Source organism: Loxodonta africana, chromosome 8 (genome assembly GCF_030014295.1).
Source record: "Loxodonta africana isolate mLoxAfr1 chromosome 8, mLoxAfr1.hap2, whole genome shotgun sequence".
Taxonomy (NCBI): domain Eukaryota; kingdom Metazoa; phylum Chordata; class Mammalia; order Proboscidea; family Elephantidae; genus Loxodonta; species Loxodonta africana.
The window spans coordinates 62,305,072-62,320,824 of NC_087349.1; the positions used below are offsets into that span (position 1 = coordinate 62,305,072).

At 38.0% G+C, this 15,753-nt stretch overlaps 1 protein-coding gene across 2 annotated transcripts; it reads right to left on the bottom strand.

Annotated features, from left to right (window-relative positions):
* Positions 1-20: 20 nt before the first annotated feature.
* On the bottom strand, positions 21-14,462 carry LOC100670027 (calaxin-like). 2 transcript variants are annotated; one of them, XM_023544427.2, is made up of 4 exons: positions 7,584-14,462; positions 3,646-3,797; positions 1,705-1,809; positions 21-129 (listed from the first exon to the last, which is right to left on the bottom strand). In XM_023544427.2, exons 1-4 carry the CDS (start codon positions 7,756-7,758, stop codon positions 73-75), a joined length of 489 nt encoding a protein of 162 aa, XP_023400195.2. In that variant the 5' UTR covers positions 7,759-14,462; the 3' UTR covers positions 21-72. The 2 variants fall into 2 exon arrangements, with proteins under 2 accessions (XP_023400195.2, XP_064146048.1); XM_064289978.1 differs by having other exon boundaries at positions 6,405-14,462.
* Between the last annotated feature and the right edge of the window lie 1,291 nt (positions 14,463-15,753).

The following is a 15,753-nucleotide window of genomic DNA, read 5'->3' on the forward strand; positions in this document are numbered from 1 at the left end:
CTGATTTTCTTAATGATGTGGAAAAACTCTTCAAGATCTATAGTTAAGTGGAAAGAGGCCTGTGATTCACATTCAAAAACCGGAAGTCAGGATATTTCTGAATGCCAGGACTTCAAAATCAAGACACTTCTGTAAAGTTAAAAAAAAAGTTAATAATAGACTATTAAAGATGAAATAGAATTTTATATGCTTTAAATTCTAAGAATTTACTTGATCTATGCCCTTCCCCCCCGCCCAAAAACATCCGTACTTGTAAATGCTAGACCCCTATCAGTACTTTTGGCACATCTACGTTTTGTTTTGTTTTTTTCAGTCAGTGGACCACATAATTGGAAATCCAAGTGCGTCCAGGCTATTTCCATTTTTTTTTTAATCGGAGTAACTTGAGAAGGCCCATAAATGTCTTTCTTCTATTCTTAAGTGCCTTTTGCCTAGTGGATTGAATTTAGACATATTAGTTACTAGAAAAGTTAATGAGGCTCAATTTCAGTTATCATGACCTACTGATACGCACTTGGTAGGATGACACTGATACGCACTTGGTAGGATGACACTGGGCGGTAGATGGTACTAAAAGAAGTTTCAGGAAGGAGGTTGGCCCTACTTGCATGTGAGCTAACTGGAAATAAATATATTTTTCCTGAAATCTCGGGCAAAAGATAGATTAGAGTTCTAAGCATAGAATTGGAAGGAGCAAGTGTCTGTATCAGGGCTTCTCAGACTTTAAGGTACTATCACCTCAGAATCTTGTTAAAGTATCTTGGCTGGGGCCTAAGATCTGCTTTCTCACAAGGTCACAGGTGGTGCTAGTGCTGCTGATGCACGGAGAACACTGAACAGCAAGGCCCAGGATAACTTGGCTGCAGATGAACTCTCTGGGAACAGCTGAAGAACTGTTGGTTTTTCCATCCTAAGCAGTTATCGTATCCAGTCCCTTATTCTGTATGATTGCAGCCACATGGTCTCTTAAGCTTAGAAGTCTCCCTTTCATACCGCACTTCCTACCATGTTTCCAGACAGAATTAAAATTCTATTTAGGGAATAAACTACAGTGGGATAAGTTAGAGAAGGGAGCTGAAGTTTCTGCTTGTATCAGATGCTTTTGCAAAGTGCAGTTGATCAAAGGAAAAATAAGGAAAGACATTTTCTGGGCCAAATAAACTATTAGGCTGGCCCTTCCAGGTAAGAAAACTTTGGTCAGCCTCATACACGAAAAACCTTCATGAGCACAAGTCAAATACTATACACGTGTGCAAAATTTTATTCTTCACAGCATTTGGGTTGAAAGGGATCAAATGTTCTCCTAGAAGCTGATAGTAGCTACTTGCTGAGTCCACTTTATGGTAACTAGATGACTCATTTTTCAATGTTCTATCCATGAGTTTTGGTTTTGGAAAAAAGTCATACTTAAAAATCAGGAATTGTATGTGGCTGGAGAGGTGAAAGGCTCAAAAAAAGCTTACCAAATGTAAATAGTTGTTAGGGTCACTATGAATCGGAATTGGCTCAATGGCAATGGGTTTTTTTGGTTTAGTGTCTTAGGGGCACAAATGTTAGGGTGGGGACGAGCCCTTCATGGTTGCCGGACTTCATCTAAACAACAGACGTTAAGTGTCCAGCAAGTACGACTTTCCTGACCCTTATGGTTATAAAGTTGCTTATTATTTTCCCTCAACTTATTTGGTGGTTGGCATTTCTAACTACCTGTGCTTCTGGTAAACATGGTCCAAACACCTCCAGCAAAAGCCTGTCATCTTTTACTGCTCTTTCAAAGTCTGCAAAAGATATCTTGCCATCGTTGTCATAATCCTAGAGAGGAAGATGATTTCTTGGTAAATGACAATGTAGTTTTTAATTTTGCATGGAAAGTAGCTGTCTAGATGAAAAAGTTTTGCCGATAAAAAAAAAAGATCACATTTTTGCAGGCACTGTTTACATAAGGAAACCCTGATCGCATAGTGATTAAGTGCTATGGCTACTAACCAAAAGGTTGGCAGTTTGAATCCACCAGGTGCTCTTTGGAAACTGTGGGACAGCACTACCCTGTCCAATAGGGTCGCTATGAGTCAGAATTGACTCAATAGCAATTTTTTTTTTTTTAACGTAAATCAAAAGGTATTTATTTATGGAGACCACTGACTTTATTCTTATTGTCCTAATAGGCATACATGGATTATCTTCAATGTATAGCCCTGTCTATAAAGGACTTTCATACTATAGAAAACCCATTTGCTATTTTTGTGATAAGTACATTAGGGCAATAATTTTCAGACTTAATTTTTAGTAGAACTTGTTCATCAAAGTATCTCTTGGGAGTTCATATATAAAGGATAAACATGAAGTTGCTCTGAGAAGGAGGAAGGCACTTGGAGTAATAGCAGTAAGAGTTCAGGATGGACTAGAGTCATGAGACAGAGCCTTGCACACCACTGCTGGGTCGTTAAGGTGGTTTGGGATCTGGGTAGGTGGCGAGGTGGGAGAAATGCAGAAGAGTGGCCCAACTTGAGTTAGGAGAATAAGTAGAGGTGTAAGTAAGATCTGCCTGGAGTGAAGCAGTCATGACAAGAACTATGGGAGATTAAATAGGATATGTGGGGTTGGGGGGCAGGGGGAGGTAACCTTATGAATGCCTTTACTTAATTGAATTTGGATTTGATTTGATGGGTTCTTGTTTTTTAAGTTCTGGGCATAACCACATCAGGGTTGCTGAGAGTACAATCTAGAGAAAGGTTTGAATAATTGTCAGAAAAATGTTCATTCCGTAACATTGCCTTTCAAACAAGAAGGGATGAGTGGATGGACTGAGGAACATACTATCATTCAACAAGTCTGCCCTCAGCCCTAAAGTGGCTAGTGAGAGTACTTCTAACTGAAGGAGCCTGAGTGAGCTAAATCTGACACTGAGGAAGCAGCCCCCACCATCTTTGTTTTTTCCTGAACTCCAGAGGTGAGCTGGGGCTGGCTGCCCTTGACACAAAACCTCACTGGTATGTAATTTAGGGTCATAATAAAAAAAGGGACAGAAATAACTACACTGATAATATAGAGGTACTGTAGATTTTCTTTAAAGATGAATTCTGCACCCAATTTTCTAGTGTGAACTTGGATAAATTACTTAACCTATCTGTAGTTTTCTTACCTGCAAATGGAGATAACAGTTTCAACTACATAGGGGTTTTTTTGAGGATAAAATGAATCCATACATTAAAGCTCTTCAGAAGGGCTTGGCATCTAGTGAGCACTCTGTCATGGGGCAGTGATTTTTATTATTTTGTTATAATGAGTGTTTCGATGGATTGGAGGGGTGAAGTATGAAGAGAGACTATGGTAACACCTGATTTTACACGAATTGAATCTGACCTCCCCTCAAATTAATAAGGTTTTACTGATGGTGAACTATTTTAAAATAATAAAATCAACATTCATTCGATTCATTCAATCAGCCAGCAATTCAAGAAATATTTATTGAGCACCCACTATGAATCAAGCACTCTTCTAGGCACTGGATAAAACAGAGAACAAAAATCAATAAAACTCCTGCCCTTATAAAGATTACATATACTGCGGAGGAAAATAAACCATGTCTTCATTTTTAGATTCATACAACATCCATGTGATGAATGTATTACAAGTTTTCATTCTTACCATTTTCTTCATTGTTATTTCTACTAATTCTTTTATTCCTTCATCAGCCTCTTCTTCAGATGACTGTTGGTGCAGACTGTTCTTCAACATGTCAAATATTTCCTCTCGAGAAATGTAACCATCACCATTCAAATAATAAACTTCAAAACAGACTTTTCAAAGAATAAGAAGTTTTAGGACTTTCATAAGACCAGTTAAAATGTCATTAGTCTTAGTTATTTCAATATATGGTAACAAAGGATAAAAACAAATTATACACTATACAATTGCTAGTTTAATCTGCTATATGGTACAGCAAATTTAGAAAAGCACCCTTTATTGTATTTTTTTCCACAAGATTAAATACCGCTAGAGATGTAGAAATAAAGGCTTATAATATCTGGTTTTTGATAGAGAGGGTTTAAAAATGTTATGAAGCTAAAATAAAGGAGGTATTTTTGAAGCCTTTGATTACACAATACATATACACAAGTATATGTATGCATGTGTATTTTTTAGAGAATCATAATATTGGTTGCTCTATTTTTTTATATATAGAGTAACCAATATTATGATTCTCTTACACAGAGTGCAAAAATAGAAGTACATACTTCACTATATCACTGACAACATTTTTCAGTATACAGTAAAACCTGAGGAAGCCAGAACCTGTGTAAGGTGGAAACCTGTCAGAGAAGGAAAACTCTAGTATTTCTGACTAAAGAGAGCAATAGAAAAGTGTTGAGACTAAAACAAAACAAAAAAAACCCAAACCCACAGCGGTCGAGTTGATTCTGACTCATAGCAACCCTATAGGGCAGAGTAGAACTGCCCCATAGAATTTCCAAGGAGCACCTGGCGGACTCAAGCTGCTGACCTTTTGGTTAGCAGCCGTAGCACTTAACCACTATGCTACCAGGGTTTCCGTGTTAAGACTGCACCCTGTCAAAGGTGGAAAACTTGTGCAACCTGGAAAAACATGGCAGTCCCGTCCAGTTCCACCTCTGACAGGTGTCAACTGTATTTAGGAGGAGAGTCCATCATCTCCTGGGGGCCTACTCCTCTGCACAATCCAAAATTATCAAATAATCTTTCCCTGGAGGTGACTTCCATTTCACTATGTAACCTCTACCACAGTTCACTCACTCACCCAACAAATGTTCTTATTCACATCCTGGGAATATGACAGGGAAGGAGCTCTCATGGAGTCTGTGGTCTACTTAAATGGTTTAGCAAATGCAATAGAGCCAGCAATAAAACTCCAGAGTAACAGATTAGCTGTGTCTGTTGAGTTTCCCCAACTTATAACATACATATGAGTTTGCAACACAAGCCCACCAGAAATATTTCCTCTAACATATTTTCAATGTATATGAAACATTTTTGGAAACCCTGGTGGCATAGTGGCTAAGTGCTACAACTGCTAACCAAATGCTTGGCAGTTCAAATCTACCAGGTGCTCCTTGGAAACTCTGTGAGGCAGTCCTACTCTGTCCTACAGGGTCGCTATGAGTTGGAATCGACTCAACAGCAACAAGTTTTTATGAAACATTTTTAGGAAGTGAGAGTAGAGTAAGAAAACTTTCTTGATAGCATGATGCTATTAAACCAAGTACAGTTGCACTGAGTATCACAAGCACTTTCACAGAGTAATAGTATTACTACAAAGAATTTACATCCATGAAACTTAGCTTTTAACTTCTCAGGGAGACTTTTGTATAAGAACACTGCAGCACACTTAAGCAGAAACTATATTTGAGTGTTACTCCATAAAAAATAGCACCAGAGGAAAGAACTTAAGGAAAAAAAAAAGACTAAAAATTCATAAATGTCAGAAAAAATGATTTTGAAAAAATGTTGCTATCATTTTTTAAATGTGGATTTAATTCAGAGATCATTTTCAATGCTCCACTTCAAATTCAAGTGAAAGAATGAGATAAAATTTTGCAGTATAGGTACACAGAAATCTTACAGTGCAGTCTTAAACAATTTGACACCTTAATAAGACAATTTGTTCTCTTGAAAACTGCTATTTAAAATCATTCCTATTCTATTCTCAGATCCTGACACTAGAGGTGTAAAGGATGGGAAACACACATCACACCAATTAAACAGTGAGGTGAGGCCAAAGCTATGCCTAGGAAAAATTGTGAATTTTTTTTTTGGTCTTTGGAATTCCTAACTTTCCCTTCCTGTAGGAAGCTTCATTTATAGTCATTCTCCCTTTGGGCTCCGGTTGTCATCAACTTTCTTGTCCCTTTTTCTCTTCCCTCTCTTCACTAATCAGAACCAGCTCTCACACTGGGGTAGTAATACCCAGTGGTTAATGTGTTTTACCTCCTCTTGTGTCAATCCCACACATTTTCTTTGATGAAAAGACAAGGAATGGTGCCTACATATGTCCTGCTCCTTCTCTTCCTGTAACCTCAGCAGGTAGCCAGGCCCGGTTCCTGCCGAGCCCAGAAGCAGCCTCAGAAACCTCAGCCACTGGCGTACACCCTGACGCTTGTCCTTAGACTAGGCCTTAAGCCAAAGGCCCATCCGGGTGACATTTGGGCATTACAGAACCAGTGAAGGAAATGCTTGAGGAGTCTGGGGCTGGGGACTCCCCCCTGTGACCCTACAATTGGGCCACTCATTTCATCTGCTTTTAAGCAGTCATGAAACATTTTTTCGAGGTTGCTATAGAAGACACACTGATTTCACAATTCTTAAATATTTAAGCATTCACTAAATAAAAAATTGACAATAAAGCCAGTAATCACATATAGAAATCTTACACTTCAGCTTTTCTTCAAAAGTCCCTCGAAGAAACACTGATAATCCTTTAACCCATTCATTTACATTTATGCGGCTATCATTGTCTTTGTCAAATGCAAAAAACACTGAAACAAAAAGAATGTGTATGTGCATTGTAATTTAGAGTCATTTTATAACTCAGTAGTATGTATGCAGATAGAAAAACTTTTTCTCCAGTTGAAAGGGGAAAAGGTTCTGGCAGTCTTTCTTGAATGAACCAAACTTTTTGAAAGGAGTATGTTTACAGTCATTCTCCATTAACAATGATGAACTTCATTTGTATCTTTCATACAGTTACTATACACCAAGACCAACAGAGGAGTTGATCAATGTGGTATTAATTTTATTCTAAAAAGAGTGGCAAAAATTCTAGAGTTTGCATTATGCCTAGTTAATGTTAAATTACTACAATAATTATTTTAAATATTACCAATGAAATCTTAGTATTTTCTGGTAAATAAGTTAAAATACTTACTCTTGGGGGTGATGGATATGTTAATTATTTTGACTGGGGTCATGGTTCATGGGTGTATACATGTTAAAACTTACCAAGCTGTACATTTTAAAAATTCATTATAAAATCAACTAAATCACATTAATTTCCTATTTTAAACATGTAAAAAATTTTTTTTCAATGTTTTTTTTTGTACTGACTGATATATTTTTCATCTTTATGAGGAAAGTGAAGTCATTTAATAATTTACATGTCTATGGCGTGTGAGGAAACCCTGGTGGCATAGTGGTTAAGAGATAGGGTTGCTAACCAAAATGTCAGCAGTTCAAATCCACCAGGTGCTCCTTGGAAACCCTATGGGGCAGTTCTCCTCTGTCCTATAGGGTTGTTGAGTCGGAATCGACTCAGTTGGCAATGGGTCTGGTTTTTGGTTTTGGTATAGCTTGTAAGTGCTACGTGCTTATCTTTTAAAAAAACAATACTGCTAGCTTATTTAGTTCATAGCTACGAAATTCTGAGTGAGCTTTTAAGAAACATCCTCACTACAAACTACTGGTTTATATTGGCAGCACTAGCAACTATGCCTTTCTAGTTTGGCATTGAAAAAGCTGAATCTTTGATGGAAATCAAGCACATACACAGCCACAGGTAATATTTATTTGCCATATCTCCCTTTGGCCCATTTCAGTCTCTTATGAGTTCTTACCCCTATCCATCAGCATATCATCAGTCATTCCGAATATGCTGTGTAGGATATCTTGAAATGCACTGCGATCTAGCCCAATCTTATTAAGTCTTCCATCAGTTCCTTTCACCAAGCTGTGAAAAAGCCTTATGAGACACTCAATTTCACTTTTTTTGACTGTAAAATGAAAAGACATAAATACAACTAGGACTTAACTACTGAGTTTTTCAACCCAATCCATTTTACTCAGCAGCTATTTTGTTCCTATGACACTATGTGCTCTGTCGATACAGAAAGTACGGCATAAATTTGTTACTTAAAGTTTACACATAAAGTGGGCCTCCTATGAAGTCCCAGGAAACCCTGGTGGTGTAGTGGTTAAGAGCTACGGCTGCTAACCCAAAAGTTGGCAGTTCAAATTCACCTGGCACTCCTTGGAAACTGTATGGGGCAGTTCTACCCTGTCCTATAGGGTGGCTATGCATCGGAATTGATTCGACAGTAATGGGTTAAGAAGCCCCATAAGACAGTTATAGATATAATTGACAAATTATGTACTATAAAGGTCACCACCATAGCCACACGGATAGAAATCAGTATGGGAAAGAGAAGCCAGGCCATTTTCAGATTTTGAACTGGGCCTTAAAAGATTCATAGTATTTATGTAAGACGGACTGTGCTGGAGATGGTAAAAAAGTGGAAAATCCCAGGAGGAGAGAACATGAGTAAAGAAAAGACGTGAAATTGAGGTGAGGATGACCATGCCTTATTGGGAGCATAGCAATGAGATGGAAGTGAAAAACAGGTTGAAGATGGGAGCCTTATACACCTGGTCAGAGGATTAACATTTATTGGAGCTGTGCTTCTCATGGTGTGATCTTTGAGTCATCTGTATGAGACTCAATCACCTCTCCACCATCCCACACTTGTTAAATAGCAGATTAAAGGCCTTGGCCCAGACCTTTGAGTTTTATCCATGTAGTTCACATCTCATTTTATCTAACCATCATAAATGGTATTTGGGAAATCATGGGTAATTGAAATGGCACTGAGATGCTTGAGATGAACTCATATTATTGTTTTAACTGAACTTTTAATTTCGGAAGAATTTTAGATTTACAGAGAGATGCCAAAATAGTACACAGAATATTCGTATGTTAACATCTTACATAACCGTGGCACATTTGTGAAAACTAATAAATTTAACATTGGTACACCACTGTTAACTAAACCACAAACTTTACTCAGGCTGCACCAGTTTTTCCCCTAGTGTCCATTTTTTTGTTGTTCCAGGACCCAACCCAGAATCTTCTCCAATCTTTGAGTTTTCAGTCTTTCCAGGTTTTTCATAACCATGATAAATTTTGAGGAGTACTGGTCAGGTGTCTGGTAGAATGCTCCTCCATTTGGGTTTGCCTGATTTTTTCTCAGGATTAGTCAGTAGTTATGTGTTTTGGGGAAGAATACCATAGAGGTAAAATGCCATTTTCATCACATCCTATCAGGGGATACAGAACATGCCTAATCACTGGTGATGTTAACTTCGATCACTTGGTTAAGGTAGAGTCTACCAAATTTCTCTACTATACTACTTTTCCCTTTCCACAATCTATTCTTTAGATGTGAGTCATTAAGTCCAGCCCACACTCTACTTCCTCGGAGGGGTATCTATATATTATTACTTGGGATTCTTCTATAAGGTATGACCTTTTCCTCCATTTACTTATTCAATCATTTGTATCAGTATGAACTCATGGCCATTTGTTTTTACTACAGGTTATATTCCAATATTATGTTATTCTCTTGCTTATCATCCCAACTTTTGGAATCGACTTGGTGGCAATAGGTTTGTTTTGGTTTGGCATTGGAAGTTTTCAAGTTGGCTCCTGTGTCTTTGATATACCCCTATCTTTTTGCACACTTCCTTGCTTTCTGGCACCATGTTTCCAGGCTCATCTTGCCTTTCCCCTGCTCAGCTATTTCTCCAAGGAGTCCTAGTTCTTTTTACTGGAGAATGGTTTTAAAAATGAAGGTCTGGGAACTTGTGTGTTTGATGTTACTGTCTGTAGGCCCTCTCAGAGATAGGAAATATGCATGTATACTAAAATCTATTTATACACACATATTAGTCGATGTTATTTTGTCTCAGAAAAAAAGTAAATGACAAACATTGGACTAGTGGACTTAGAGGTGGTACTGGGTTAAGTGTCAGGAGAGATGATCAATTGTATTAAAAACTCATGAATGCTCAGGAAGAGGGGCTCGTGAATTCACAAAGGCAAATCATATTGTATTTCCTCTCTCTGTAAGGAGTGGATCAGAGAAATGCAGTTCACAAAGTATTCTGGGTTTTATCAAGGCATCTGATACAATCTCATGCCATTCTTATAGACAAAATATAAAAACGTGGACTAGAAAGTTACAGACATAGCAGATGGAGCACTTTTATTCTAAAGGTGCTCCTTAACATGTTAATATCTACTCAATATCTGGTAGTGCCTAGCACAATGGTAGGCTCTCAGTAATGGTTTGTTGAATAAATACAGTGATAAACATATTTATCAACCATGTGCAAACTGGAACACATGTCAGAATTAGAGTACTTCATGTTGGAGAGGTTAAGGAATATTCTGGATGAGTCAGGATCCAAAATCACCTCTAGACACCAAAACGATCAGTTGAACATGAAATTTACTAGAAATAGTTTTAAAATTCTGCACTTAGCTTAAAAAAAAAAAAAAAAAGCCACTGTTCTACATAAGCATTAAAATTTTAAGGCTAAACGACGGTACATGGGAAAAAGACGAGGTTGCTTCCCTGCTCAGTATCAGTCAAGTTGGGATCGATATGAAGCTGATAGACCTCATTTCACGTGGCAAAAACAACTTAGGTCAGGAGTCCTCAAACTTCAGTGTGTCTGAGAATACTTGTAGTCAGAAATTTGGATCCTTGACCTAACTTCCAGGGAATTTTTAGTAAGTCTAGCATGGTAACCAGGAATCCACATTTCCAACACAAACCTTTAGGTGATTCTGAAGGTGGAGATACTCTTACCATTCTTTGAATAAGAGGTACATAACCAAGCCTGGTTACATACCTTCTCGTGCCCAGTGCAAAATGAATATGCAGATCCCTTCAAAAAGTGTTAAAGTCAATGACAGCAAACTACTACACCAAGCATGGGGCCCTGTGAGACTGCACGGATTGCACCTCCATATAGTCCACTCCGTGGAGAGTTATTTCAGCTCTTTCTTCATGCTGCTGCCTAAGGGGGTGCTCTAAACACTTTGCAATACCTCCATAGCCTACAGGAAAAAGAGTACAAGCTCCTCAACACGGAATGAATACAAGGCCTTCTACTAGCCAGCCTTTGCCTCTTGAATCTCTGCCCATTCCTTACATTCCAGCAATACCAAAATACCACCAGTCTTCTAAGACACTACCATGTTTCCTATATTTATATACAGTTCCCTCAACAATTCATGTTCCTAAGCCATCTCAGACACCACCTCTTTTGAAGTATCTACCTTTAGCCCCTTCTCTATAGCCTGTACTACTTTCACAATTGCCTTTATTATCCTGAGATATTTACCTGCCTCCCTTACTACATTAATGGACCTCATGCACAGCCACTACCCAGCTGTCAGGGGGGGCTTGTGTGTTGCTATGATGCTGAACAGGTTTCAGCGAAGCTTCCAGACTAAGACAGACTAGGAAGAAATGCCTGGCAATTTACTTCCAAAATTCAGCCAATGAAAACCCTATGGATCACAATAGTCTGATTCACAACCGATCACAGAGATGATGCAGGACTGGGCAACATTTCATTCCACAGTGCCTGGGGTTGCCATGAGTCGGAGGCCGACTCCACAGCAGCTAACAGCCTTTGGTAAAGGGGTTAGATTTATTTCGTGTAACTCTACAGCAGCACCGTCCAATAGAACTTTCTGAGATGATAGAAACTTTCTGAGATGATGGAAATTTTCTGAGATGATGGAAATGTTCTGTTATCAGCCATTCAATTTGGTAGCACCTGAAACATGGCTAGAGTGACCAAGAAACTGAATTTTACATTTTATTTAATCTTAACGTAATTTTAAACAGCGGCACATGGCTAGTGGCTACTATGCTGGACAGTGTAACTTTAGAGAGCATATGAAATCAATGGGTAGAAGTTATACTAGCTCTAGAATATAAAACATTCTAAAACAGGCACATGTAAAATAGTCCAGTTTAAAAAAAAAAAAACAATCTGGTTACACTGGTGTAGGATATTGAGTAAACTGCTATGTTTAAGTGTTCAGGGTCTGAACTTTTGATCACAAGTGTCTAATGCTTTGGAAAAATGGAGGAAAACTGCCACTCATTCCTTTTTCAAACAATAATTACAAACATCTATTTTGCAGTAGACTGTGTAAGACATGGTCCTGATCAAGTATTACATACTCACACCCATAGACTATTTTAAGGAATTGCTTTCAAACACAGCAAACTATGAAGTCAAACACACTTAGGGGTAGCAGATACCCCTAAACATCATTTTGTTAGGATTGGGAAAGGTGTTAGACTTTGAAAGTATGCAAAGTTCCTTCTGAATGTTATAAAAGCCAGGCTGTGTTAGAAAGCAGCAAATGACAGCAGATATTTCTTATTACATTCAGTACTGGCTAGTCTGCAGGAGCGTTCTAACTATACAATTTAAGGGATACATGATATCAGGATTGGAAAACAGGCCCTTAAGAGCTTGAGGAACCAAGTTAAGTTTAAAGCCCAACTGGAATAAGAGAAAACGGAATTAAGTCTAACATGAGATTCCCCGATGAGGCGGTACCTATCCCCCCAAGGTCACACATGGAAAAATGGGAGTAGCCAATAAGGAAGCTGTGGAGCAGTTGCTGATATAAAGCTCCTTCCTTTAGGTCTGAAAACAGATTCTCTGAAAACTGTCAGGATTGCTTGTGGTCACATTTGAGAAACAAAATTTGCAAGATAACTTTTAAAGACCTGTTAAATTTGATTAGCTGCAAAAAATACTGAACACTTGCCATGTGCAAACACCGTACTGTTTCTTCAACACCTGAAGTATCTTATGTATCTCTGTTAACCCCTAGAAGTACCCATTTGCCAGTATGGGTTTTGTGTGAAAACAGTCTGGGAGGCTAGAGAACTCAGGGATCTGGTCAGAGCAAACCTTTATGAAAATTTTTATTAAATTTGAATTTCATACTATAATAAAATTAGTTCTTGGTTGACTGATAACCCTTTGGCATTTAAGATGCCCTCAAAATCCTCAAGCTAGTCTTCTCACATACCCGAATATATTTTAGGACATTGATGATTACAAGTTTTCTGTGTAAGTACAGCATAATTGTTCTCTTGCTTATCTACTTTTAAAATGGCCAAAATATTAGATAGGAACTAGTTATTTTAGGGTTGCAAAAACACTTACTGACGTCTACCAACGTTTGTATCTGATTAAATAAGTATGTTCAGGTAGTGCTGGATGTCTAGTTAGTACTTACAGCTCCTGACAGTTTTACTAATGGATTCCACCAGTTTCTTCAGAGCCTTCTGGTCCATGTTGGGTGTGATGCCAACACACCGCAGACTTCCCAGACAGCCTAGCTCCAAGCCTGAGCTTCCTGGGTTGCCACTGATTCCACAGCTCATCACTCCCTACCCAACACAGAATGTTACCATGGCAACCTCCCAGCAACCAGACACAGAAGGTTCTCAGTAACAAAAAATACGCAACAATTGTTGCTACCACCTAGAATAAATGCTGTAATTTTATTAAGGTTACTGTAATCTGCAATATTACAGCAATTCCAACATCTATATTTTTTGGGGGGACTAAATACTAGTCTGGTTAAGCACTCGGCTGCTAACTGGAAAGTCGGCGGTTCAAACCCGCCAGGGGTTCTGTGGGAAAACCTTGGCAGTCTGTTCCCATAAAGATGAGTCTAGAAAAACCCCATGGGGCAGTTCTGCTCTGTCACACGGGGAAGCTATGAGTTGAAAATCAACTCGATGGCATCTTAAGGAAATACCAGATGAGTGTTTACAGATTTTAAATTGAAAACTGGTAATTTTTTAAAACTGTGAAACCTACCATTTAAGTCTGAAGAATGGCCATTCTCACTTAGTTTCTCTGAGGTTAGTCTATTGTTCTCCATAAAATGAAAGAAAATTCGGCAACAGGCTTTTAGCACATCTTGATTAAAGGGATGTGAATCTGTACCTTCGATAAAATAAATTCAGGACAATCTTATGGTACCTAAAACACTTAACTATGCTACAGGGTAGCCAAAGAAATCCAAGACATTACTATAAAGGCGACTTTTATATCCAGACATGAATCAATTTTCTTGGCATTCCCCTGCCTAGCATCAATATTCAAATAGCATGCCTTGTGTTTATAAAAGCAGGAGCCCAGGTGGCACAGCGGTTAAGTGCTCAGCTGCTAAATCAAAAGTTCAAACCCACCAGCTGCTCCACAGGAGGAAGATGTGGCAGTCTGCTTCCGTAAGGATTACAGCCCTGGAAACCCTACGGGACAGTTCTACTCTGTCCTACAGGGTTGCTCTGAGTCGGAATGGACATAACAGCAACAGGTTTTTGTGTTTATAAAACTGGTAGTAAAGTTATTCAGGAAAAAGGATGGCTTGGTGGGGGGACAAAGTAAGAGATGTTATTACTTGCTTGTAATAACTTTGGAATGAATCGATAACCTGTCGAATTTTCTTTCCGTACCCTGCTGGAGGACTGTTATGGCTATAATCAGAGGAACAAGGTGTTTTCCAGACAGTTAACAGTGCCTGGAAAGAATAAAATGTTTTGCTAGATTACCTTCTTCTCCAGTCTAATAAAATGAATGGTTGCTTCTAGTAGGACTTAACCATCATACACCGGACCAGTCTGCAAGGATTCACTTTTATGTGCACAGTGAAACTGATCTACAAATAACCTGATAAAACTTATCTTTTAGCATTTTCATGAAAAACAATTCTGAGAAACTTTCTTTTGGACACAAAATGTCCCTCAAATTTGTTACATACTCAAGAACATACAATCTTTTATTAGGAAACAGATAAATATATGAAGCTTTAAGCATAAAATTTAAAGAATCTTACTAAAAATATGTTATTTCTACTGCTAAAACTTGGAGACATGACTTACGTACAACTTAACACCTAGTAGTGTTTATCATCTTTATAACTTTACTTGTGATCCCAAAGGGAGGTGACATAAGAACAAAGCTATTTTTAAGTAAAATAGCTATTTATTCAGCCTCTTGTCATGCCAAAATCTTTTTGTGCATATACCATTATAATCACCACACCCTCTGTAACAGGCATAACTGGTTATATCAAATTATAATATTTCATGTTACCTGGTTATATAAAAATGTAAAGTAAAATGATTTATCAATTCCTTTGAACATTACTAGTAAACAATTCAGCAAGAGATATGAGGCACAAATTCTTAGTAAAATATGACATAGGAAGAGCAATGTAATTATTTAACTTGTCATAATGTTATTAATATACAAAGACAACAAACTTTTAAAACACTGTATTTACTAAGATTCTGGCAATAGTTTATGTAACAAGACACAGCATACCAGGCCTGCCACTCAATTTGTTTATGGTAAATCTCAGCTTCAATATGAAGCTGTTAAAAAAAAAAAAAAATCAAAAACCTGCTTTTCACATGCTAAATTTCTCAGCAAGTATGCCATTAAACACAGAAATGAACTTAAGACGGCAAGAGTAAAGAGTTACAAAAGCTAAACATTGCAGCCTAAACAAAATCCATATAAAAATAAAATAACTATTACTGGTTACATAACTGGTGAAAATTTAACAGTATAAAACATGCATTTTAGAATCTTTTGACTATCAAGTTCAAAAAGTACCAGTGTCTATCTGAAATGATTACTCTCCAAAGCCAAAGTGTAGTCAAAATGAACTTCAGATGACATAACACAGTCTAATGCTAAAAAATATTCAGTATTATTAAAGTGGAGGTAAATTTCAGAGCTTTTGGGGTTTTCTCGTACTGCAAAGGGCTGTTTTCTCTGGTTCCCTCAGAGCAGCAGAGTCCAAGGATGTCACTAAGCTCACTAAAGAACAAGACTGCTTCTATTCAGCTCTGACCTCCCCAGGAAGCAGGGCTGCTGCATCCACAA

What these genes read in the sequence shown, in the direction of transcription:
- LOC100670027 (XM_023544427.2), bottom strand. Translation starts at nt 7,758, where the DNA reads ATGTCTTTTCATTTTACAGTCAAAAAAAGTGAAATTGAGTGTCTCATA. An exon ending in TGATATGCTGATGGATAGGG is followed by an intron (nt 3,798 to 7,583) that starts GTAAGAACTCAT and finishes TTCTTTGAAAAG; the next exon opens with TCTGTTTTGAAGTTTATTAT. An exon ending in AAATAACAATGAAGAAAATG is followed by an intron (nt 1,810 to 3,645) that starts GTAAGAATGAAA and finishes CTTCCTCTCTAG; the next exon opens with GATTATGACAACGATGGCAA.